Source organism: Falco cherrug, chromosome 14 (genome assembly GCF_023634085.1).
Source record: "Falco cherrug isolate bFalChe1 chromosome 14, bFalChe1.pri, whole genome shotgun sequence".
Classification (NCBI taxonomy): Eukaryota; Metazoa; Chordata; class Aves; order Falconiformes; family Falconidae; genus Falco; species Falco cherrug.
Genome location: NC_073710.1, coordinates 5,396,186 through 5,423,626, shown reverse-complemented (window position 1 = coordinate 5,423,626; position 27,441 = coordinate 5,396,186). Strand labels below are relative to the sequence as shown.

The 27,441-nt window shown below is 34.4% G+C and overlaps 1 protein-coding gene across 3 annotated transcripts in view; it reads right to left on the bottom strand.

Annotated features, from left to right (window-relative positions):
- The window catches only part of RPGRIP1L (RPGRIP1 like), a 75,280-nt gene that overhangs the window by 21,955 nt on the left and 25,884 nt on the right, over positions 1-27,441 (bottom strand). For all 3 annotated transcript variants that reach the window (XM_055726383.1, XM_055726382.1, XM_055726385.1), the window contains 13 exons: positions 24,528-24,667; positions 19,347-19,453; positions 19,069-19,119; positions 17,803-17,982; positions 17,052-17,169; positions 15,535-15,987; positions 14,572-14,723; positions 11,949-12,315; positions 9,413-9,627; positions 9,062-9,145; positions 7,748-7,810; positions 6,020-6,194; positions 4,794-4,891 (listed from right to left, as the gene is read on the bottom strand). In XM_055726383.1, the coding sequence (XP_055582358.1) occupies positions 4,794-4,891; positions 6,020-6,194; positions 7,748-7,810; positions 9,062-9,145; positions 9,413-9,627; positions 11,949-12,315; positions 14,572-14,723; positions 15,535-15,987; positions 17,052-17,169; positions 17,803-17,982; positions 19,069-19,119; positions 19,347-19,453; positions 24,528-24,667 (2,203 nt within the window). The remainder of the gene's footprint in view (positions 1-4,793; positions 4,892-6,019; positions 6,195-7,747; positions 7,811-9,061; positions 9,146-9,412; positions 9,628-11,948; positions 12,316-14,571; positions 14,724-15,534; positions 15,988-17,051; positions 17,170-17,802; positions 17,983-19,068; positions 19,120-19,346; positions 19,454-24,527; positions 24,668-27,441) is intronic.

The following is a 27,441-nucleotide window of genomic DNA, read 5'->3' as shown; positions in this document are numbered from 1 at the left end:
CCAGTCACACAATTAAGTAATTCAAATGCTCCGTAATTACCTTTCATTTCAAGAGGAAGCATGATCCTTAAGTAAATAAGCATGAACTACAAAATTTCTCGATAAAAAATAGGTCTTTCTGTCTACATTTTCCATATGCTCGTACATGTCAACATTTAAGTTGAAGAAGTAAGATGAAATAAGTAGCAGTATTATGTCAAAAACTATACAAAGACAAATATAATAGGATTTCTGGTTTTGTAAATACCTGTGCATTTTTTTATATGTAGATAATAGACTTCTAGTTTGATTAAAAATAAATTCTTAAAAAGCTGTATTTGAAAGTTAATCCATTTAGAAAAAACCTCTTTGTATAGCAGAAGTATCAGTATAGCATTTTCATTTGTTAAACGTGCATCTGTAGCGAAAAAAAAAATCTATCAAATTGCACATTTTTAATACAGCTGTTCTTTTCATTTAGAGCTTTAATACTTAAAATTTGATACTGTATGTCCACCCCCATCCCCTGCCCCCCAGATAGTTTTATGTGGGGATAATATAGACATGCAAAAATGTCAAAAATGAGAATCCGATTTTCTCTCATATTACCCACAGTGTGAAAAAAACTATGCTTGGTGATATATATCACAGCTAATCAAAACTCAAATTCAGTTTCAAATCCCAACCTTTGCTTTTTAGACCTCCAGTTAGAAAAATGCTCCTTTCTACTTGTGAAGTCACCATAACTTACTTAGATGTCAATGAGCTCTGATAAATACAGCCTCTCAAGCAAGCAACTGAGGGGCATTCATATTCACAACCACAAAAAAATATTACCAGCTCCGTTAAGAATGGCTCCTGTTAATGTTTTTCCTGTGGGCTTACGCACTTAGCGTTAAATCTTACTTTCTATGTAATTTAATATCCTAACTAGTTTTAGGTGTTACCTAAAAATTAATGGGTTACCTAATGACTTAAGATTCTATTGTTTTGAATAATTTTAAAAGCTGGTGTTTGGGGTCTCCCTCTTCTTTCAGTTCTTTCATCAGGAAGAATGACTTGCAGTACATGCTCCTGCTTATTATTTCAAAGCATATCTGATAAGCACTAGAAGTTGTAAATCCATCATTTCAGCGTACGGCCTATTCAAACTACTGTCATCTCAAACTTTATCAGGGGCAAAAGACAACTTAGGTCTTCCCGGGATTTTTTCAAACTTCCTCACTTTTACTTTGGTGCCCGTCTAGTAGTGACCACAATAGCAAACAATCACCTTAAAGATGGAGAATGTCAAATGTTCCTTTTTAATCTTAGACCCATCAGTAGTCTTTGAAAATAGTGACTATAAAGCTTTAATGTTACTTTTATCTTACTCTTGTAAGATAGTTCTGTTTCATGAATTTTATTTCTTGTTTTATTAAATACGCTGGTGCAGCACTTCCCCAATTTCTTATAGAAGAAAAACACAAAGCAACATAAGGTTAGATCTAGGCAACACTAAGAGAATACAAAGGATTAGTAATTCTGGCACAGTAGAATCAAGCCAACTCAGCAACCCAAGGCAATACTAAAACTTTAAAATTTTAGTTGTCTAAATTTAGAGTAGATATTCACAGAACAAGCCAGTTTAAGAAAAGCATTGAGCAGAAATCTCCCTGAATTACACCAAAGGTACTCAAGTCCTGCAGAAAATAACGGTAAAGACAAATCGAGACAGTCAAAACTGAAAATTGCAATACAATGTCCAAGTAATTTTCTTTTTTTTCAATGAATGCAATATCTCCTAGGAGAAAATGCACTATTAAAGTATTTGTACAGAAAAGGCATAATAAAAGGAAAAGTCTTTATTGTTTTGCTATAAATAAGCTTTATGCTTTACATCTTCCCACCTTTGCACAAACACATTTCATTGACCAGCAGAAGCCCAAGTGATTGATATTGTTTTTTAATTAATAAGAGATTTTCATGTCAAAATTATTTAGACTCAGAGATCTTAATTTACAAGAACTGATAATGACAGTTTTCAATAAACTACTATTAGCACAAGATAACGCACTCACAATATCTGCAACAAAAAAGAAAGATGTAAGCACACCTATAGAAAAAATGGGACCACCACCAAATAAATTCTTTTTGCCAGTAATTGCCTTATGGGCCCATTTTAAGACAACTTGGAAGCTGACAGCAGTAAATTTTATTGTGATAATTGAATGCTATATTATCTCCTGTAAGGATACAGTGTAGACATGGGGGTGAAAGGGAGGAGGAGATGGAAGAGAAAAGATTTTTTTTTTTAATATATTTTTTTTAAAATATAAAGACCATGCCAAAGAAAATGCAAATTCCCAGTTTTGATGTCTATTTTGAGGATCTGAAACAAGGCTTTTAATCAATGTATTATACATCAAATTGATAATGTTAACTTCTGATTATTCAAATGTATGAAATATTCATAGAGAACTGTCCAAACTTTTACATTTCTCAGACTTCTTTTCTCTATTAATTATCATGCCTGGAAGCTTTTTAGTAAAAGCAGCAGCCATCAGCCTGACTGAACCTGACAAGCTAGCAAGGCCCAATTACACTGGCACTCTGTGGCACTTTGATGTACTGGAAACGAAAAGAGATAGGGGCAAATTGTATAGCACATTATGTTAATGACTTGATTTAATCCAGCCACTAAACTTTATGTAGCCTGTTAAAAAAGATGCTAACACTAATTACGCCACTTTGGAAAGGAAAGAAGGGGACAAGCATTTCATACCGACAAAGTGAAGCTCATAAATGTTGTAAATGAAATGAAACAAAATGAAGTAATCTATGATTAATTATACATCACAGACAAGAATAAAAGAGAAAGAAGCAAGTGGTACAGCTAAGTACTGGAAAATCTGTTAGATACCCTTTATGATCAACATATCTAAGAAATAACCATGAACTGTCTAATTTGCAACATGCAAAAAAGGAACAGTACGATCTTAAATGGCTTAAACAGTTTGGCACACAACTCAGTTTTATAGGATAATTAGCATAACAATCTCTAAACATCACAGGTCTTATTTACCGTGTTTGATTACCAGCAGGATATTTATCTTGAAAGATAAAAGACTCTGATTTTTAATCTTAAAAAATAAAAAATTCAATCGCAATTTTTACATGCTCTATTCTATAATTAACCCAAGATTTCAAATACACCAATGCTTATTTTTAAAATCCAATTTGTATCAAACATGTTGCCTTAACAGTTTATAGCTTTTGTTGTCTTATCTACTCTTCCTGAACATGCACTTTGTTATCAGAGGAACAGATCAATAGAGAGGTAGAAATGACTGTACCTGAAATGAATCTACACTCAAAATCCTCTCAGAATTGTTCTTAAATAATTTTGATAAAATAAAATACAGGATGACTAGAAATTTATAGACCAACCATACTATAGTTTGACTTAATGGTGATAGTAGCAGTCATTTTAGTTCTGAAAATTACAGGTGAAGAGTTTTTACCATTTTACACAAACAATGTAATTTTGTATTCATAAGTACCTTTTGTACCCTTCTCTAGCATTTAGGTGATAGCATTTATAAATCCCTTCTACAGCTTTAGAAAAAAAAAAAAAAGGAGCAATATTTCTCATATGAAGCATTGCTTCTTGTTGCTAGTTACTTTGTAATATGTCACAGTCTTGAAAAAAAGGGTAAAAAATAAAAAAACAATCCTCAAACTACTTCTAGGTTATTACATTTCAGAACATTAAAAAAAGTTAAGACCGACAGGATATAAGAGTACACCTCTGGTTCTTTAAAAGAAGGCTAAGAAAAACCAGAGAGGTATTAACTGTTACAAATATTATTATCAATTTTAACTGATAGCTTTATATTTTTTAAGATTGTTCAATCAATGTTACATCTAAGAGTATGAATTCTTTTTTTTTTTTAGAGAACTATAGTATTGAAATACTGTTCAAAGTAAATTTTCAGAATTTGTATTATGCTATGTTATTTTGTATGTATGACTTTATGTTCATTAATGGCTAGTTTTAAGAACAAGTCAAGAGATTATCATTACTGTAAATGCCCACAAATAATAATAGAAGAAGTAGTAAACTGAACTGATTGGATACCGTATAAGTACAAGCTTTATTGAAAATGGACGTTCAGTTCTAAAACAGTTGGGAAGTCGGGAACAAAAACAAATCTGTGAATGAACTAGAAAATCTATGCATGATTTGCGTGTTTTTAACAGCCTCAAGCTAACACAATTGCCATTTCAACAACATTCAATCAAGTCAACATACTGGGATAAACACAGTGGGTAGCTAAGCATTGTAGATTTACTACAAGCCTTACAAGTGAAATTATCCTCCACCTTCTCAGAAAGCACTGGAAGAGGCAGAAAAGCACATTTTCCCACATAAAGGCAACAGGTAGGACTGAACAACAAGACTTAAGTTCTTCAGACATTCACATTATTTTAGGTAACTTTTGTTTGGGAGATTCTGTGCAGGACTGAAATTTTAGTTCAGATTGAAACTGATTAGAAATGTCTACTTGTAAGTGTGTATGCCAATAATGGAAAAGATGACAACAAATTTCCCCATTTAAAAAAACCGCCTATAAATCAGATGCACAATACAGTCAGGTGAACTGTTTTTTTTCTGTGAAAAGGTGTCTTTTTGAACAGGAAATGGGAAAATATATATTCATTGAAGATGCCTTAGAATCTGCTACATATAGCAAAGCTAGTCTTAGAGAACATTAGGCTGAAAATATTTTTCTTAGACTTACCAAATAATTGCCATATATACTACGACTCACCTGTTTAACATCCTTGGATATTGGACTTGAAACAATACAGTCATCGCTGTCAGTTGTTACTGATTCAATGGCATCATCCTCTTGTCTATCACCTTGATCTGAAACAAAATAATTAAAACCAATCAGTGCAGTTAAATACCCCTTGTATTTGTAGTCCATCTGAGACTTGCTTAGAAACCTGATAGCAATATATTTGCTTTTCTAATAAATAAAGTCAAAATGCCAAGTAAATCTTCTCTTCCTTGCAGAAGATTAACAGTGGCAAATCAAGTCATCTAAACTCCATTTTTTTCTGATTTGCTAAAAAAATTTGTAATGTTTCCCAGATGAAAGTGGATGAGTAAAACTATTTAAGTCCTGTGATGAACCGAAGCATGAACAAGTTAGCTTTATACAAGAATATGGCCTGAATTTGTGGATTTCCTCTGACTACATTTAACACCATGCACATGTAAAGCAGAATGTACTAATTTTTCTTTTTTTATTTAGAAAAAAAAAAAAAAAAGTAGTTCTGTATGCAGGGGGATTATTTTCTAAAGTGTTCAGGTCTTTTTTTCTCTGGAGCAAATTACAACAGCAACAGGGATTCAGCATCACGCTTTTCCAATTTTTCTAATGAATTCTTATGCAGAAGCTGCAAACAACTGAACATAAAATTTTAGCATCTTGCTTCTACTTTTACTTTAAACTTGGTAATGTGGACTTAGTTTATTTCAATGATAAACAGTTTTAAGCTCAGAGGTGGAACTGGATGACCCAGCTTTTACAATCTTTAAATAAATCTGCCTCTAACAACTTTATGTCACAGATGTGATAAGACGTACTACCCCTCTCACTGTCTGAAAGGATTTCCGATATCAGCATTGGCTGTTATCTGCAGACAAAAGGAGCATATTCATTAAAATAGTCTTTAGAACAGCACAGTTCTAAGGGAGAATATAAAGACATTTAAAATAGAAGCCAGGTTTCCTTTAATATTTTATGAATCTAGGTCAGATACCGGATTTTTGCATTCAATTACAATACAGTTTCCATTTGGGAAGAAAATAACACCACCATACCCACCACCCAGCTTCAGCTATAAAGTACACCAGAATATCATTCCTGTCATGAAGCTTCTCGTAATGAGGCAGCTCCCACTGCTAGTAAGAAGCACTTAAGGAAGTGTAAAGAGACATAGTTTTATTAAGAAAATACAGGTGCTTATTCATAAAAATGAATTCTACCTTCTGATTCCAATTCTTCAGTTATTTTTGTCTCATCTCCAGAAGTAACTGAGCTTTGGTCAGTCAACTGTCCTTCCGATGGATGTGAGAGGTCTTTTTCCTGTTGAATTTCTTCTGCCACCTCCTTCACCTTATCATCTGCTAGCCTTTCTTGTTTAAATTCACGTACCACATGCTATATAAAAATAGATAAACATACAGTCTTTATAACACTCCTTGAATAGTAAAACTTACTGAATTTCAAAACTTGAAGAGTTATGGCTCACATTCATTATACATAGCCTTTAAACAATTACATTGTTTATGCAGTGCAGGAAACAATAATAAGTTGTCAACTGCGGTAACAAATAATTGGTACAGTAAAAAGACAATTCTCTAACGATGTATATTTGTGAAAATGTAACTATTATAATCATTTGGTACCTGTCAACATATATACAGCCTGTGAGATTTCCAGATTCATTTATATTTCAGCTCTTTCCGTTCTACAAGACTCAGTTTCAAAATGAATCCAAACAAAACCACAAACCCCACCACCACCACCTTACTCAGTTGGCAATTTTATAAGAAATTATACAAGATTTTCTCTTTCAAAAGCAAACTAAAATCATATAAAAAAGACTCTGTTTTGCTACAAAATACAAACATGTTACCTAAGGTAAAATATCTTTAGTGCATAACTTACCTTGAAGTAATGTTATTCCCTTCTTCCTCTTTGAGTACAATTACATAGAATAAAACCTCATCAATGAATATAACATTAAAGACATGGCATCTTCCATGGAAATTTGCTGGAGACCTATGCATTATTTATTATCCAACAATTCTCCTCTAGGACTGAATTTTCTACAGAGACACTGATGCCTCACCTCCCACCCTCGGAATCCATAAGATTCTTTCCATGATAAAACTTTCAGCTGTCCACAGAATAGGTTTGCCAAAACTGGACCTGAAGAGTTATTTCTATTCTAACACATTTAGAGCCACACACTGCAAAACAATGTTAACAAACACTTCAGTGTCTTATTCTAAAAATAAAAGTTCTTGTAGTTTTCAAGTGGTAGAAAACTGTCTTTATACTTCTTATGCTCCTCCTTGGCGTAGATGATGTGTTATAATTACTGTGTTTTAGGCAACGTTTGGCTGTTCTTTTTCATTCCCTTCAGTGACAGAGTTGCATTTTGTGGATAAAGTTTTCAGACTGAGAATACTTTTTGATTGTTCTACTTGACCACATGATCTGGTGGGAGACTTAACTTCTCTTTAAAGTAGAACAGTGAAAGGAAAATAAAAGCCAGTGATTAAATGTTGTTACACTACTAGAAACTACAGTTTGCCAATCTGCCACAACTTACTTTCACAACCAATTGGACCATTACAAGTTACAATATTTAACGCTTTTCTTCTCCTTGGAATGTTACATATTTAGTAATATTCTATAGTTACTCCATTTCTTCTTCATTTGCCCCCACTATATAATGGTAATTTTTAGGGGGAACACAAAATGAACTTCATTCAAACATAGAAGTAAGTAGAGATATTCCTCCCTTTCTTATGGCCAAAAAAAGATGGTCATCACAAGGAATTACTTTTTCTTGTACTTCAGAGAAGTCTGAGATCTTACTTTACTGTAGTTTGATTTTTGATGCGTGACTCTGAAGAAGTAACATACACATGGAATGCAAATGCAATGTCATATAAAACCACAAAACCCGAATAAACTCATACCTCTGCAAATCTTGAAGCCTTCACCTTCTGTGCAAGTCCCATGTTATTTTCAACATCAGAGCCCTAAGTTATGGGTAAAATGAGGGAAAGACTTTAATATATGGTAGATATTTGACACACAAAAGTCGGTAAAATTTTACTGGTGGAGAAGCATTTGGAGAGGTAATTATGTCCTCCTTTGCTTCCCTGCATTAGCATTCCTGCTTGTATCTTCTGCTATCGCTTCTACTTAAGAGGCTTACAAATGGTTTGGGTGAGTGAAACTATTCATTTTCCCTATCTAAGCTCTCAAAGGATTTGATTTCACCAACATTCAACCTGGTGGGTTTTCATTTTGTGGTTTTTTTGGTTTTGTTTTGTTTCTTATTAGGGTTTTTTTAAGTTAATAAATAGAAGTGACTGACTTAATTCTTATTTCCAGTCTATACTGTATGGCTTATAATAAAGTTCTAGTGAGGGTAAACTAAACAATAGCAAGACCACCTGTGAACGGAAAACTGATGTTAACATTTCAGGAAATAAATCCAATCAAGGCATTTACAAATGGAAAAAAAATGATCACAACTAGTTTTTAACTAATTAATGCAACTTATATTATTAACTAACAATAATACTCATAATCTTTTATAGTTAGCTGTTAATGAATCTACCTTAACTTACTAGATTTAATTAAGAGTAAATACAGACTATTCTTAGTTCTCTGAAGGCAGATACTTAAGGTCAAATGAAAATTTACACCATACAGCAGATATGTTTGAGTTTGTTCTATGAAGACTCTCCTAGAGTCTGGAAGGATGTACACATGATAATGCATCCCAGGCTCAGAAGTACAATTTTGCTCACAGTGTATGTAGTCTCAGCTGATAAACCTTGTTTCAGAGGTGACTCGGTGACTCTGAAATGTGTTGAATTACGTATCTCATTGGCACAACACTCAGGATCTGTTTGGATCAAGCTGATTTCTGTAGAGCCATTTATATGTATGCACAAGAGGTACACTGTACAAAGATGCTTTAATTAATAACCAAGAACGCTGAGAAACACAGTGCAGAGACAGTTAACTGGTCCTGTTAGAATGTGCCCTAAGTCTGTGAAAGTTGAAGGTTGTAAACTAGTGAGGATAGCAAGCAATCCTGAAGGAGTCACACAAATATCCTTGTATTGGTTCCCCCACATATATGCAGTACTATGCTATCATTCACTGCCTGGGAAATCTTTGAATGTTCTCAATTATTAGTTCAACAAATTGTCCATACTGAGACATAAGTAGCCTTTCTTGCTTCAACACGCACGAGCAAAATTCTTAAAACTTACGGCTGTCTGTATTGTACAAGGATCCAGAAAAGTCACCTTCTTGTCTGCCTTGGCTGCATGTTGCCTTGGTTTGGGTATTGGTTTCTGTAATAAAATAAATTAGTTGAAGGACATGTATTGCCATATTCTAACCATCTTGTTTTATAGAAATTTTGAGGGAGCCTAAGTTTTCTCAAAGCCAAATCTAACTGCACTAAACTCAATTCTAAACAGGCAAGATGATGTAGATGTTGTTTGAATGAGAAACACCCTCTGCCCCCAAATGGAGATACCTTTTGGAATTCAGACACAAGCAGGTATAAAACTCTACAGAACATCTTTTCATTTCTTTGTGTTTGTTAAATTACTTACTATCACTGATGAAGTAAGAGAAGGAGAAAGAGATGGAGTTTTCATTTTTTCCTCTACTACCAATTTAGTTGCTATTGATTCCTCATCTTGAATGTAATTTGTTAAGTCTGCAGCCTGTGTCAATCCACTTGGTGGTAGGTAGACAAATTTCCATTTTAATTCAACTGTGATGGTGCCAGCAGCACGTCTTTCAGAATCTGTTAGTTCAAAAGTACCTGAAAGCAAAATGCAAATCTTGTCGGATTATCTTATTTATACATATACAAGAAAATGCAATGCAAAACTGAATGGGATTCAGAAATTAAGTAAATAGCCTTCACTTCAGAAGCTAGTAAGTTCAAAATATTGTGTTCTGTAGATCCAGCTGTATCCACTATAACACCGTGGACATTCAAAAACACAGGATGTAAAAGAGATTGGATTACTGTGTTCATTTGAGATGTCCTGCAGGTTTCTCAGCTAATTCAATACCAGGTAACTAATTCCTATGACATCTTTCAAAAGAACTAACTAAAACATTTACATGTTTTACTAATACTAAACTTCTGTTAAATATAAGAGTTTTACAAATCTGTGAGTTGCTAAATCTTTACTGAAGAAGAAACATGCTAAATTAACTTGCAAATTTTCTATTACCCATTCTAGTTCTATTATCCTTTTACATGGAATAATTATTGAATCATATTTTTAAATTTTCATAAATGTTGAAATGTTCAAATAGTTGACAATAAATAATCAGTAAGGCACTTTTATATTAAAACCACCATATTAAATTCATAACTGGTATCAACGTGCAGAGAGCAGTTGATGCACTGAAGGCAGGGCTGATATTCACACAGTAGAAAAATAGGCTGAGGGAAACCTCGTGAAGCTCAACAAAAGCACTTGCAGTCCTGCACTGGCCCAGGAATAGCCTCGAGTAGCAGTCCAGGCTGGGGGTTGACTGGCCACAAGCAGCCTCGCAGAAAAAGAGCTGTTCCTGTTAAATAACATAAGCCAGCCATACTACATCTTTGCAGCAAAGAATGCCAACTGCACCCAGCCTGCAGTCAAGCAGGTCCAGGGAAGTTTCATACTTTCTCTGTTCGACAGCTATCGGATGGCATCTGAAATACTGTGCCCAGTTTTGGCCTCTCCAGGACAAGACAGACATTGACATTCTGGAGCAGGTCCAGTGGAGGGCCACAAAGAGCTTCAGAGCATTGGAGGTACATAACAAAGAAGAGGCTGAAAGAAGTGAAAGAAAGAAACTTCAGAAGACGAGGCTGAGGGGATCTTATTGCCACCTCATGGGAGGCTGTGGAAAAGACAGAACCAGAGGCGCACCGCAAAAGGAGGACAGCCAACAGACACAAAACCAAGGACCACCTTAAAAATTGAGTTAAAATGCAATAATGCTGGAACATTCTATTAGTACTATCTTATTAAAGAAAAGATATATTCAAAACTTTTTCTCTCCCTCAGGTCTTTTCTTTCTGTAATATTTAAAGTTTAATACTTATATTTAAAAAAATAAATCATTCACCAGTTTCAAAACTCTGACACAGAGTTTTCACTGGCTATGGCTTAAATAACACTGAGACACAAAATTTCTTTCCAGGATTTCACTTTAAAATTATGTCAGACAAGAACGGCAGATGAATGACATAGGGACACGGGGTAGTGGTCAACTTGGCATTGTTGGGGTAGCGGTTGGACTCAACGATCTTAAAGGTCTTTCCCAATGCAAATTATTCTGATTCTAAAACCCTAAGTGCCACATCTACACATCCTTTAAACACTTCCAGGGATGGTGACACAACCACCTCCCTGGGCAGCCTGTTCCAATGCCTGACCATCCTTTCAGTGAAGAAATTTTTCCTAATACCCAATCTAAATCTCCCCTGGCACAACTTGAGGCCATTTCCTCTCATCCTATCACTTGTTACTTGGGGGAAGAAACCGACATCCATCTCGCTACAACCTCCTTTCAGGCAGTTGTAGAGAGCAATAAGGTCTCCTCAGAACCTCCTTTTCTCCAGACTGAACTACTCCAGCTCCCTCAGCTGCTCCTCATAAGACTTGTGCTCTAGATCCTTCACCAGCTTCATTGCTGTTCTTTGGATGCACTCCAGTGTGCTTCTGGTAGTGAGGGGCCCAAAACTGAACCCAGGGTTTGAGCTGCGGCCTCCCTAGTGCCGAGTGCAGGGGGACAATCACTTCCCTTGTCCCGCTGGCCACAGTTTCGGACACAAGAGAGGATGCTGTCAGCCTTCTTGGCCACTCGGCCACACTGCTGGCTCATGTTGAGCCCCCAGGTCCTTTTCCACTCGACAGCTTTCCAGCCACTCTCTCCCAAGCCTGTAGTGTTGTATGGGGCTGTTGTGACCTGGCAACTTTGCCCTGTTCCATCTCATACAATTGGCCTCAGCCCATCAATCCAGCCCGTCCAGATCCCTCTGAAGAGCCCTTCTTTAGTTTGGTTCTTAAAGATATTAAAAAAGATACAAAACAGGAAGTTAAGATTTTGTTAAGTTTAAAGAGGTCTAATTCTTACCTGAGATAGATTTGTCATGTGCTAAAGAAATAAGAGGCACACTGGCTTTCCCTACATAAGCACCTTCTTCCGTTTCACCATCATCAAATACATAAAAGGTTAAGTATTCTGATTTTAGGTATCGGTCTAAATCTGCATTCATTGGCACTTTGAAACACATATGGTCATCTATTTGTGGGTTGTTCTTGCTAGGAATGATGGGAGTATCATGGTCTGCAAAATCAAAGAACTTGTAGATAACATAAGGACTTGGCTGAAGATGTTTTTTTCGGGATGGTAGATTGTTACAACATTTTATTGTAATGTGGAGTTCATTTAAATTGCCATCTGTTGAAGTGCTGACTTGGGCAGTTCTGAGTATCTGTTCCTTTAAATGAAAAAGAAGTTAAATTAAAAACATTAGAATTCTTATGCTGGTGAACTCTAAGACCTATATAAATAGAACAAATAACTGATTATTTCAATGACACTCAAACTACTGTTTAAATTTGTATGTCAAAATATTACTTGCTCTATAAATTCAATGACATCTCTCTTGGGTTGTTGGTATAAGGAAATAAGAGGTTAATCCTTTCAGATCTGTGATCGTTTGCTTTATTCTTCTAAAGTTTTATGATCTACTTGTCATTTGATTATCTACAAAGCAGTGAAGATCACAGTTTTAAGAGTGATTCATATCTAGTGCCACTAAGGATTCTCATCTTGACAGCTATTATGTGTCAAGAAATTTTTATAACTGTATTCCCTTTATATATGTACTTTTTAGTAATTAAAATTGCACTGCAGATGCCTCTGATTTTTTTTTTCCTTCCTCCAAAACTTTTACTTAGATCATTTGCAAAAATTAGAAATTTGCATGTGAAGAGAAATAATAAATGCATGAAGCAAACCGAAGAGATCAATGATATCACACATATTTTTGAATTACCTATCAGCACGGCTTGTAGATACTGTGAAACCCATAGCTGGCAAACCGGGAAACTCAATTTAATAAAATTAAAGAAGAAAACAAATAACATGACTCTTAAATGAATAATCCCCATCTATATTGATCTCAAAAGGCTCTCCTTTACTGTAATATGTCACAGCTATTTTCATGAATTGTATATAATTATCTTGCTTGTCAAAGTCAGAGTTCTGTCTTCTGGTATATGGGGAAACATGTATCAATTTGATTTTGTGTGATAAAATGTTAACATATTTTGATTAAATAACCCACACTAAAATAGTTAATGAGAAAACCAAACATGACAGTTTTCAACTTCAAGGCTACTATTTCTGGCTACACACAGAACTAGAAAAAAAATAATTTACAGCAGTTTATGTGCAGTTCATGTTTCCGTTATTTCTGCCACTATACAGGACTGAAAATTTTATATGTATGTTTAACTAGTGAAAACTTAAAATTTGGAATGCACAACTGAAGCTACTTTTGCAGATGCAGATTGACAGAAGCCTTAACATAATGTAACCATCTGCTATTAGCTATATGACTTTCAGTTTTTGCTATCAAACATTTCTGAAAACTGCAGTGTTTCAAACACTCTGTAGAAGCTGTTCTTCATTTCTGCCATTTTTTTCTATTTTATTTTGTCCTGCATAATCAGTATGTTTTGGTTGCCATGTTTGAATTTGCAATTTTACAATAATTACAACAAAATGCTCTCTTCCACATGCCTTACCTTTCAACTGTATTTAGATTGCTAACACAGCTAGAAATAATATAATCAAAAATAGAGAAAACTAAATAACATATTATGGCATTTAACAACGGCCAGATTTCATGACTTAGTTAAAAATATCTTTGCTTATTTTAAAAATCAGATTTAAAGCAAATGTGACAATGTTATCAAACATGAAGTTACTCTGAAAATGCCTATGCTGGCCTTTAATAGAATTCATACAGTAAACATACTTCTCAGATTACATCTTGGAATCCATTGAGATTCAATTATAATATGAAATTTACATTATGGAACAAAATAAAACATTAAAGTTACTCCAGACTTACAGTAATTTAAACAGCTACAGATTAAAGAAATTGCTCATTAGCAACTCCAAAGTATTTATTTTTATATTTATATTATTTATACATTTCAACCTGATTGTTTTTATTTCTTAAACAATTGTTAAAGACATTTGAAAGTCCCTCCTTTTTCTGTGACCCTTATTTAAATGTGATTATTCACTGCATTACATTAGCAAAATTATCTTATTTATCCAGCTAAAAAGAAGAAAGAAAATGTGAAATATCTCAATCTTGTATTACTCAAATATTAACAAATTTTGAGACTTTTCTGAGCAACCACTTCACCTGTTCTACTGATCTGACACCCAGTTGGTTTAACATTTGTGAATACTGTAATAGAACAAAATGTTAACAAAATCTGGCACTCACAGGTTAAGGAACGTAAATATATTCATTTCAAATATTCTAACAAATATTAGTTTCAGTAAAAATAAGTGACTGAAGATTAAGACTTTGTTTCTTCAGGAAAGCAGTAATTCAACTGGTTCTTTGTTAACCTTAAACATATCAAGACTTGAAGTAAACCATTTGAACCAGAAAGTAACTTTGAACATTTTACTCTATCAAAACTATGAAGTACAAACCCAAACATACCTGGAATGGTTGTTCATGTTCTCTAAAACTGGGTGTCATATACCCCAGAGCCTTTGACTTTTCCTTGTAGAGACTAATAGCTTGATCCATAGGAACTCGTAACCTGATCCAGTATTCTAAGGTACCATAATTTTGTGTGTTTCTTTTGATTCCTAAGGAATAAATACATATGGGATTGCATTAATTTTCTTACTCAAAGTACTTACGTCAAAAGCAGGGAAATGCCACAAATTAAAGTTAAGTTATCTTGTGACTATGCCGTATGACAATGTTTATTACATGAGATATGTAGCTCATGTTAGAAACAGAAACAACTCCTCTGGCTCTACATGTATGACCCGAAACAGAAACATGACCATTTTTTCATGTTGTACTCTGCAAAATTGAGCGTCCAAGCTATGGAGTCAAGTCAAATTCTTTATTTTAATCTCTCTAAGGCAAATAAAGCTTAGGACATTTTTGTATGTCAACAGTTGGAAGTGTCCCACAAAGTGGTATGCAGTTTAAATTACTGGCAAAAATACCACTTTATAATACTTATTAAACCAGATTTTTGACAAAAGCGGGCAGTTAGAGGTCTCTGAATATACTGATCTGACAAAATGCTTCTTAAAGAAGCAGTAAGAAGCACAGAATATCGAGTGCTTCTTAGAAAAGGCTTTTCCAAGTTATCTTAAAATTATTTTAAACCAAAATTTAAAGGAAAGAAATGCACAAAACCTAAACAAACTCCTCCCACACATTATGCTACTATATAAAGTATCATTAACTGTAATCATTATTTACACTTTTGATGCCCTATGACTATTATATGAAGACCCATGCAATAGGAAACAGCATGTTGTGTAAACCTTTTTTCCCCCCTCTTTTTAAATATTAATGCATACATTCATTGTTGGCCAAATACCCATTACTTAATTGTCACAACACCACAAATAGAATACTTTTTTGTATGTTAATTACCAATTAAATTTGCTGTGCTGTAGATCTTCCCATTCTTTTCCAAGATTTCATGCAACTTCAGTTGACATGTAGCAACTGTTTCATAATCTATGCCATATGCACGATGAACCTCAAGTGTGATATTGTTTTGCTGTATATAGTGGAAGAAGCAGTCATCAGCCTGCACAAGATACTGAGAAGTGAAGTCATATGATGGGGTACACCCGTAAACTACTGGGGTTATCTGAAGTTCGAAGTCATAGAATGCATAAGTACAAAAAGTTGCAAGGTTATGGTCACCAAAAGCTTGTATAGCTCCAGAAGAGAAGGTCACTTTGCTGATATGAATTTCAAGAAGGTTCTCTCCTCTTTCTAAGTGTACAGTTTCATCAAATTCATCCATTGGACCATCTGGCAGTTTTTCTGGTCTGGATTTATGTGGTTTTGTACTGTAGACAATCTCTCTTAGTTGGGCTGCAACAAAATAAAATAAGCTACAATATGATCATCATCTTTAAAAATCAAGTATAATTTAATGAATGGAGAGGAAAAAACAGTATTTCAGTTATATTAAGAATGTTACTTTCTTAAACACATTACCAAAAAAGCAATCACACATTTAGAATCATGCATCTATGGCTCATTTAGCACACTGACAATGTTCAAGAATACCTCCAAAACAAAGCTGCTTCAAGATACATAAAAATAGACACAGGCCCCTAACAATAATAGATTACAAGAGAGTTAACAAGAAAAAATTCAGAAACCTTATGCAATGATCAAAATAAGTATCACTGTGCAAATGTAGCAGAGACTTAGGATACACCTTTTTGTAGGGTTGAACTAAATTTGCCAGGGAAAGAAAGAATACAACTGACTTTTAACCTCTGTAATATTTTGAACGGACAGAACTAACAGCAAAGACCTTTACCCATTGCCCGGCTTCACAGGTGGTATATGGTGAACAAATCAAAATGCATGCTTACAGAATCAGGACACAAATAATCACACAGTAATCATTTAGTACATGGGATGCAACTTGCAGACAAAACGTGAAAACTGTTATGGGGTTTGTAAGGTATTCTATTTCAGGCTTTCTATGCACCTTTTACACACTGCAGCGATTAAAACAGCATTTTCAATACATCATATTGAAATATCCCATCAGTAAATGACACCATGACTTTGGGATTTTTAGCAATACATAAATTCATTATGTAATGATAGGACAGGAGAATAAAAGGCTGACCATAAATTTATGATTTCTTTAAAAAAAACAACAAACAAACCTATCTATGTTTAGTAGTTTTATTCTTACTCAGCAACAGCTGCAGCATAAGCTGTTTTTTTAATTTTGTTTGATTAATAACTTCATAATTTAAGTCAACGAAACACCACACTGATAATTTTCCATGAAAGGAATGACCTTTCTACTACTTTCAGGAATGGAAAAGTGTTTCAAATGAAGAACAAATTTACAACAATAATTTTCAAGAGATAAAATATGAAAATCAGAGAATAATATGTTTTAAAGATACCTTCTAGTTTTCTGATGCGTGCAGCTCTAATATCAAGAAGATGGACATACTGTTGCAGTTTTAACTCATAGTCTTTCTGTAGACTTTCCATCTTTTCTGTTACTACTTCTAATTCAGTCTGAAAAAAATTTGCACTTAAAAATTACTTTTGAGGCTTGTATGCACTGATGCTGCACATGCGTTTGACTACAAATTAAAATACAGTTAGATGTGAGGAAAGAACATTTAAAGTACACAAAAATAGCAGCAATTTTTTATTCAACAATACAGCAGTCAGTTCGAATTTCACCAAAAAACATTATTAAGCAGACTAGCTACTCTTTCAGTACAATGTTCCTAATAGTGTCTGTAATGATTTTGTTATTTTAAATTTAGACTAATTGAATGAAAAGTCAAAATATGATCTGTAATAATCCAGCAGAGGAGAGTAAAAGCAGAGTGTTGTGGAAAAGGAGGCTTATTTGGTAAGTACACTCAATATTTTTCCTGTGAGGACCTGATAAGAGCTCAGAGATAATCCCAAGAAGGCACAGCTTGAGGGATCTGATCAGGGTGAGTTAAAAGTTAGAGGCATTTGAATCTCATGCTTTATAAACAATACTTTTAACAACAGCAAATCTTATGTTAGGTTACCTGTAAACAGACTGGCTTTGCTGCTGAATTTGTGTTGCTTAATTACAACAATTTCCAGTGCTACAAATGTTAAAATGTTATTGTCAGATTACTTTCCACTGTAAACAGAGTTTTGTACCTGGTAATCTTTGTTAATTTTGTGCTGCAGAATTAACATACTCCTTGTCTTTTCAAGTTCTTGCACTGTTTCTGCATGTGTTATTTGCAGCTCCTGCATAGAGCGTTCTAAATCTTTATTGATATCATCTTCTACTTTCTCCAAAAACATAAGGTCCCCATTCGTCTGCTGTTTTTGAACCTGGAACAAATTTGAAAAATTACTAGAAAAACTTTTGCAAAATATCTGGATGTATTTGTGCCTGGTTAAATGTAACACTGGGATATAATTCTGGAATAAGAACAAGACAGTAAGCATAACTTTACATTTTGAGCATGTGGTAATGCAAAAAATAGGAATGAGGTAGACCAGTAAGTGTCAGGATTGTATTCAGTAATGTAATCTCATGATTATCAGGAACCAATTAAAATTTATGAGATATTCAGAAGCAATCATTCCTCTCCAATGAAAATAGAAACCCCTTAATATGTTTGCTTTTTATATAATTAATAATCCTGCTTCAGTAAATGTACAAAACCTGAATTATTATTTTAAAATCTACATTGTTTGTGTTACTAATACTGGGCTTTTAAATTTCATCTGGGGTAGGTTTTATTATTCTATTTACAGTAAACACTTCCTCAAGAAAATAAAACCTTAGTCACTGGAACAGTGCAAACAATGCAAACCTGTTTTTCCACTGATGCCTTCTCCCCACCCCCACTTCATTTGCAATTTGTGCAAGATTAAAAACCCCAAAATTTTCTGGGTATTTTGGACTTTGTGCTTTAATAAACACAGAGAATTGCTAAGCATCACCGTATTGCATTTTTGAATTTCCATGCTTATAGCATGTTCCCATAAATTACAGAATTTATAAAAAAACATTATCATGCCATCTTGTTCTTAACTGAGAAAAAGTAAGTTTTTTTAAAAAAATGCTTGTAAACCTGGTTTAATTCACTTTTGATGTTATAACAAATTATCTACATAAATCTAGATTTCATCCTGGCAATTTTTTGTCTTCCCTTCTGCTTCACAGTAACTGAAAAATGACAAAAGCATAGAAGCTTAAAACGTTAATTACTAAAAGATGCACAAATAATTCAGCCCTTGAAAATTCCATGCATTGTGAAGAAAACATAAAATGGTCAAGTAAAGGTTGAAAAGAAAAAAAGAAAAAAGAAAAAATGCAAAATATATAAACATACAGAATGGTTTGGGTTGGAAGGAACCTTAAAAATTATCTAGTTCCAACACCCCACGTGGTCATTCTTTCTAAGTTACCTTTATAAGCAGGAGGGCTTCACTGAGTTCTGCCGCATCAATATCACCTTCCTGAAACAGAAATATTTAATGAAAAGGTGTTATTAGATGTGAATGAATATCGAAGAAATACATTCAGAATAACAAGATGCATTCCCACTAGACATGACATCTTGCTTGATTTCATGAATAAACAAACAGTTATATTTTTCTATTTTTTGCTTTCAAGAAGTATTTGCACTATGCATAAAACATAGAATGAGGTTTTTTTGCTCATATTCTAACCAAAAAGAGTTCACCTTGGTCAAACAATTAACGTGATTTTTCAGTTCATCTAGTTGTTTCTTATGTTCCAGGTAGCATAACTGCAGGTCCTTGTTCTCTTGCATCAGCTTTTCCTTTTGGTCTTAACATAGAAAAAGAACAAAACATTCTACTTAATTGAACATGATTATAAAACCTATAAACTTTCTTTTTCGCATTAACTTATGCATGAAAATTTCATTTTCAAATCTAGAAACTGATTTATTTTGTATTGGGAAATCTGGTATTAACAAACAGAAACGGACGTGTTTGGTTTAAATCCATACACACTGTATAGGTGTATGGATTACAAAAAAGCAAAACATTCTTCTTTCATTAGAAGTCAGCATCAAAAATCTGTATTTTGTGTGTTTCTAAATAGAAAGATATGCCCAAGTAAGTACAGCTTTCTGTTTTGGGGGGTCAATCTGAATGACTAAACACCATTAAACTTATCAATTGAACGTTTCACAGATTTTACACAAATACCCACTTAGGCGTAGCTAAATCCTCAATGATTTCTCAAATAAGATGTAAGAAAAAGCTTAAGCAAACTAGTTTAGTTATAACAACATACTTTCCTTCACACAGAAAAGTTTTAAAAGCAAGCTTTTCTTGAAATCATTGAGGTTTCAAAGGAAGAAAACTACTCTCTCACTCTTCTTCCCTGGCCAAACTCTTTATTATCTTGATAGCAATATTTTTTCTCCTTCCCTTTTTTCCCCCCTTGTGTTTTTTGAAAGTCCTGAAGTAATATTTTCATATTAAGTACTGAAATATTATAAATTCATATTTTCGGTTAGAATTATATAAATGTTAACTGTCAACCTGACGTGCAAGTATTAGCCTTTTAATTCCCATCTGCACTTCTGGGAGTTGATTGGTAAAACATTAAATACTTAGTTGAGAATATATTCTACCACTTTCAGCAAGTCCACAGTATCTGGTGGAATCTTTTTATGCTGGTATCTTCCCTGTTGACCCTCAGGGCATGATGCACAACTTCACTGTTTTTAAAGAATAGCTTTTTAGTTTAGAGGCTTGAACTTCACAGGAAACAGGTGGCTGACATGCTAGTCTCAAGGGTTTTGAAATGTTTCAAAAACTAACATCAGGTTAGTTTTAATTTTGCAGTTTATATGTTAAATGACATCTTCACTAAAAATGAATCATCTGTAATGCCATTGCTCCTATACACAGTAGCCTGCCTCATACATGTGTTGGGACTCCACAAAAGTCACCTTCAATTCAAAAACATAATCACCAGTAAGGTTTTAATTCTCTGTAGTGATGAGGAAAATGCAATGCATTTGTGCAATTGAGAAGAAAATATAATTAGAAACACTAAGGGCTAAAAATTAGAACGCTAATATGAAAACAATTAAAATAATCCTTGTGAATGAGCAGAGAAGGCAGGCCTTCATAAAAGATGGTTAAACACTTATCAGCAATTGCATCTTCTGGACCCTTCCAAATAATATACCCAAAAGACCTGTGTCTGTTGGGAGGCCTCCCACAGCGGAAAAGAGGCCATCATGCCGATGTCTCTTTTTCCTACGACATAAACTGACATCTGAACTGGCACTTTTTCCAGGATTAAGGAGACAAGATATCCCTCCTCAGGTACTTCTATCTTGCAGTCCTGAATTTTCTGACAAGAGCAGCAAGCTCCGTCCACTCTTTTTCTAACATGAACCCCAGTGAATTTTTTGTACACATTATTAATACTCATTCACATTTGATGCTTTAAAAGTTAACTTTAAAACTGTAAATGCTACATAGAAAGGAAACTAGCTTTTGTTCAAATTGAGGCAACTTCAACAGCTTGCTGAAACAAAATGGGCCAATATTCCAATAGTGCAGCTCAGTCTGTCTTAGCACTGTCCATGCTGCCTCTCCAGATTCTCAACAGGCTGTGTCTCCATGACTGCAACCAAAGATAAAAAGTGCAGGACATGCAAGGAAAGAGGCAGGAGGAAACTGAACACTTCCGCAATAGCCTTGGTCCTGCCACTCAGCTTTCCCATATAACTGCACTGTTTTTCATCAGCAGCCACTCAAACTCTCTATGTTTTTTTTCCACTTCTAGCACTATCAGCATTGATTGGAGCATACTTGGATCAGGGTTGGTCCTGCATGCTGCCTGCTGCTTAGTTTGCTTCCACTAGTTTAACCCAAAAGCTGCAACTGAAGGGGAAGAAGAAGGGGGAGAGCAGAGGTGATTTCACACACCACTGGTGAGCACATCCCACAAGAACACATCATTCCAACGCTATCAGGGTTTTCATCAGCAAAGCTATGACAGTAACAGCACAAGGAAAAGAGGAAAAAATACTGCCCCAGATGCTTTGGAAAACATTGGTGCAGCAGCTTGCAAGAAAAGCTGCAAAGCCACAACTGGAAGCAGACTACAGAATTGCAGATAGCCCTCTGTGTTGATAAAGGCCTAACAAGACACTTCAGGGACTGTGCAATAGTACTGTTCTCAGCTGTAATAAAAAATTGTGCCAATATATGTAATCCCATCCAAAATCAGAATTTGAATACCCTCGCGTGGGTGTCTTCCACATTAAATATTTGTACATATCGCCAAAACAAGAAAATTTGAATCTTAATCAGCAAAAGGCTCCACATTTGTTGACCTCCTACATAAATTGATAGAAAGTATTCTCACAGACCAACCAGTACCAACCAGGTAGCAGGGCAGAAGAAAATAAAATAGTCACTGTCTTTTCCTGTAAATAAAAAGCACACACCTGCATGACTAAGACCTATTTTGCTCACTATCCCATAATCCACCTACTACATGTATAAGAGCATCTAACCTCCCCTTCTTCCTTGCCAAACCCTCTCTTTGTCTTCTAGGTCCAGTTTAGGGCAACAGGATTGCCTTCTTTGCTAGCCCATGGAATAAAACCAGAACTGCATTTGTGCAGAGGTTTTGGTAGTTTTATGGACAGAGGAACCATATTTAGGGAGTGAAATAATATTTTTTAGTTATATATTTCACATGTCAGCTTTTATTGACACAGAAAAAATATTTTCCCATTAAGAAAACTGTAAAAAACTTCAGTGAGTAAATAGTGTACTCTGTGTCAAACAGTACTGTAACTATGAACAACAAATGCAGCAAGGCATGAGATTCTAATAACGAAAAATAAAAATTATTTAGACATAAAAATTACCAAGTAGAGACATACACTGTATGAATTCATGACAAGTGACACCAATCCTTGGCATAGTAACTGTTAGTTTATCTCAGCCTTTTGAGGCTTGCGTGAGACAACATTGTCAGGAAAGTATAATGAACATGAACCAAACAGCTACTTATGGCTGAGAATCTGGGAGATATAAAAAATAGACAAGAAACACAAGAATAAATGACGAAGGGAAACATGGTGGCCAAAGCGTGATAAAGCATCAGCAAACACCACATTAAAAAAAAAGCAATCACAATTTGAAGTTATATAAAATAAGTTATTAGTTACTCTGTTTTCTGTCTAAATGTATTTCTTAAGTATTATGAAACACATTATGAAGTTATGGACAGAAAAATACTACTAAAAAATTTAGATCCAAATTACATAATCACTCTGAAAGAGAAATACTGAAGGAGGAGGACATGGAATTAAGCCAGCAATGTTAGTCTTTTTCAAGACTTCCATTTATTTTAACATCTATCTTACTCCTGTAAAAGAACTTCTGAGGAAAGATTCGTATGCTAAACTACAAAGGGTAGACGAGACACTATTTCTACACTAGTTCCTGGCAGCAGGTTAAGACAAACAGTACTTCAGTTCTCCTGCTGAACTTAAAAAAAGGATGTTACTCTGAAGTATGATTGAAGAAACTTATACTGCCTAAGTCTGGTCAAAGACAAGAAGCTGTACTCAAATCCTAGATATATAGATCTTGAAGGGTATTGCAACATCTACTGAAACTGCAGCAAGTTCAGTTCAACAGAAATGGAGAGTGTAGTAACTTGGTGATCCAGTTTAAGGGTAGATGTCATTCAGTGCCAGTCTAGGGAAGGGGTGGTAAAGACTTGCCACTTAAACATAATGCTCATAGGAAGGATAAAAATGGAATGTGTTCCCTGATTTTCCATGTTCAACTTAACCAAATAATAATATGGCCTATAACGTTTTCATGCTCTTAATATCACTTTAAAGCTTGCATTCCATAATCAAACCATCTTAACAACCGTCTCTGTCAGTGTCATAACTTTGTATTATTTCAGCTTAAGGCATCTTATTTATTTTAGTATCACTTAAGCCTAATTCTGCAAACAGTTGCTGTGGAAACTATGTGTTTAAATATTTTATCTGGTATTTGAAGTCAGTAGAGCTACTCAGAATCTTAATGGTAAGCACATGCTGAACTTGAGCCACAACCACAAGAAGAATTATTCACAAGTTGGCCCACTTCATTCCATTAGATTGTTCACAGAAATACACCTTCTAAAACTACACATTTGAAGACTCAATTCTAAAAATATTTATTTTACTTCCTGGCTATGCTCTTGTTTTGTAAACTTTTAAGTTGCCACAGCATATCACAGTATTGAGATAAAAACCAGAAAAGATTGCAAGGTCTTAAAGATTCACTGAGAAGTTGTCCTACAGCACGGGAAGAAAACCACACTTGAACTAATCTGGTTTTAGATTAGTTCAGTAGAAAACTGCATTGCTGTAAATGTACAAAACTGTAAAACAAAAAGAAGTGTATACCGAAAACATTTAAAAATTCTGAATTCACAAACATGAAAGGCAACCATCTTCAAGGGTCTATATAGGCTGCATGCAACTTTGTACAGTAAACAGAATTAGAATACTGATTTATAATTTAAGAGGGGCTGTCAGATGGTCCTCTTTTCCATAATAATTTTCAATGCAGAGGAGAGGGCAAATGCAGAATAAAGGTCAAGTATTAACCAAACAGATGAAAAATGAATATACCTGGAGTTATACGATCCTTATACAGCATGTAACCCGCACTGGGTCAATTTTTGTACTTAATAGCTGGTCATAACATAAGTGCATTGGTCAAATGTATGCTTAAAAGGCAGCTCTGAAATCACTAAGAATATAATCTACACTTTTCTGGGCAATATACCTGAACTCCAACACAGAAGAATCTCAAATCACAAGAAAATGATAGTTATTTTAGAAATATACCTCTTTCTACTTTGATCTTGTCAAGGATTTCATTTTTGTCTGCTAAATCAGATTTAATAACAGCCTCCAGTTTAGCAATCTGCAGTTTCAGTTGCTGTTCCTTTAATTTCCATTCCTGTTCATGGGTCATACTGAAGACACTGCAATACAACATGTGGCATGTGAAAAACTTTTAGAAATCAACTTCAACAGAAAATAATAAAGAAAGAAGGTTTTAGTGGCACTGACACTACTGTCATCATGTCTTAGGAATTAAGTAAACATATGCTGGTCTGCTGCTGTTGAAACCAAGGCGCCTTTCTCAGGCTGCGGTTAAAAAACATGAAAGAGCTTGTGGGATGAGCAAAGGAACTGGCCTTAATTTAGAGCTCCAAAGTCAGAAAAGTTGGCAGCATGCAACATTTGTGGGACGAGAAAAGGAATTCTGATGCATATCCCAGAGTAATCCACAACTCCAAACTTCAGCAACTGACAACTGACAAAACCATTCTTTCCGCATACAAAACCTCTTAATGTAGAGGACTGGGATCACCCACCTGATTTCTTTTAAATCTGTGAAACATACAGAGCCTGAAGTCAGTTGCCTGTTCAAAGAAATGTTGACCACAAAGTGACAACAGTTTTCTCATACTGTAAAACAACAATTCTGATACTGATTAAGAAGCACATATAAAGTAATCTTTCTCTTACTTTAAGAAATAAAAACCAGAGGTGGGCAAAGAAATTAGAATAACTATTTTGCCTGTAACACATTATTTACTTGTAAACTACCAATCCATGTGCAATAAGGATTGCATGGACACAGAATCAGAACTGCTGAAACCACAACAAAATGTGTTAGTCAAACTGAAACAAAATTGAGCACATCACATAATTTACAGTATAACTCCCAGTAGGTAAAAAACCAAAGCAATGCAACGTGCTTGCATATAATTTGGACACTAAGTATTATGGTCTTCATACTATTATTCAATCCTTGCATTTTTATGGACTGGAAAAGTGTCCTTCATCTTAACCAAGCACAAATCAGCTTATTCACTTTTGTATCCTGTTAAAAATGAGAAATTGTAGTTTTTTGGGGGTTTTTGTTTGTTTGTTTGTTTTTAAATGGAAGAGTCAGTTCCTCAACTCTTCACTTTGGTAAAGCTCAATAGTTTTAAAAGGTTATTTTTTACATATATAAATGTGCAAAAAACCCCCTTCTGATATCTGTTTATCGATCTCTCCCAGAGATCTATGTAACAAAAGCCTCAAGGAAAAAAGCAAAAGGAGAAGAAATAAAAATTGTAGAAGGGACAGCCCACATAGCTTTGCAGACTATACATGCTGACTGAAAGAGAACTGCCTGTTTTGATGGCTATGACTACATAAAGTGGTTCTGAGTACATAAGCGCATTTGTATCTAGTATATTTGAAGAATGACCTTAAGATTAAAGAAAAAACAATTATAGCATGAATGTAGACTTTAAAGTGTATAGTAAGAGTTTATATTTTTGATTTGTGATCTTCACAAAAACAGTCCTACCTCTCTGTATGTTGTCTTTTTCTCATACTGTATCTATCTCACCTATTTATACAGTCCTCTAGGCATACACCATCTTACAGTGTGTCTTTTACAGCATGCATGAACTTAAACAATGCTTCTAAGTCCTACTGTAATACATACTTCACTCATAATTTTGAAGATAATTTGCAGATATAACGCACTGAACCCACAATTATTTCCATAATACTGCACAGGTACAGACACAGTGTGTTCTGTAATTGCCTAGACTTACCACTCTTCAAAGTTTGAGTGGCGCCCATAAGGAAAGAATAAATCATTGCAAGAAGGGATATCAAATACCCTTAGTTTTCACACTTTTCAAAATGTTTCCAAGTTTTAATGACCACAATACCTAGTTATACATGCATTTGTTAGCTTTAGGTACAATTACTTCACATGAAGATGTAGCTACACATTATTGCAATTTGTCAAAAGACTATGCTAGCAGAAAAATCATTAACATTTACTATGATATTAATTCAGAATTTAGATGTTTAAATGAAGAAAATTTTAGAAGACAGGTTTTAACCAAGCCAATGTTTATGTCACTTTGAATTGAGTCCACTTCTGTCGCTTTCTTCCTTTGAATGTTAAGATTACTTTTACTTGAATTCATGTTGAATTTCTTTCACAATTACTGTATTTCACTGGAGTTGGAGCCATCTGGGTAACTATAATTGGTCAACCACATCTGGCAACGTTTCCTTTGGAGAGAGTTTAAGCATTGCTAGATTTGCATTACAAGGTCATATGAAAACAATTCATCCAAACCTTTTATCCAAATGAATTGTTTTCTTGGATACTGACTAAATAATAAGAGTCAACTGACAAACTTATATTTGTTCTTTGTAAAATTTTCAGATCCAGTTCTGCAGTCTTGGCTTTTACAAAATCCCCTTCAACTTCAAATGAATTTCCAAAAAAATAACATTAGCAAAGAATGAGTTCATGCTTCTTTTCCTCCATTAAAAAAAGAGAAATATTTATTAATTATCTGGCACCTGCAGACACTGGCCTATCCACTGGTAAGAACAGGCAAGGGGTAGCAAAGCTGCACTGTTCAAATGGGCAACAGAAAAATCTGGCCATGAAAGAGCAGTTATAATGAAATGATGCATTTCTCTCCCTGATTTCTTCTTATCTTTGTATAACATGGAATGATGAAACATGAATCTCAGTTTAAATGTGAGTGTATGAAATGAGACCATTTTAGGTAAAAAAACCCACATATTTTAGATTACTGCATTATGATAGAATCATATTTAAATTTAGCTAGCTAAACATCTTTTCAAGTTACCTGACTATGAATTAAATAGAACAGAAAATTTCAAGGCAAGACTGTAAGTTGATTTTTTAGTAAGAGTCATT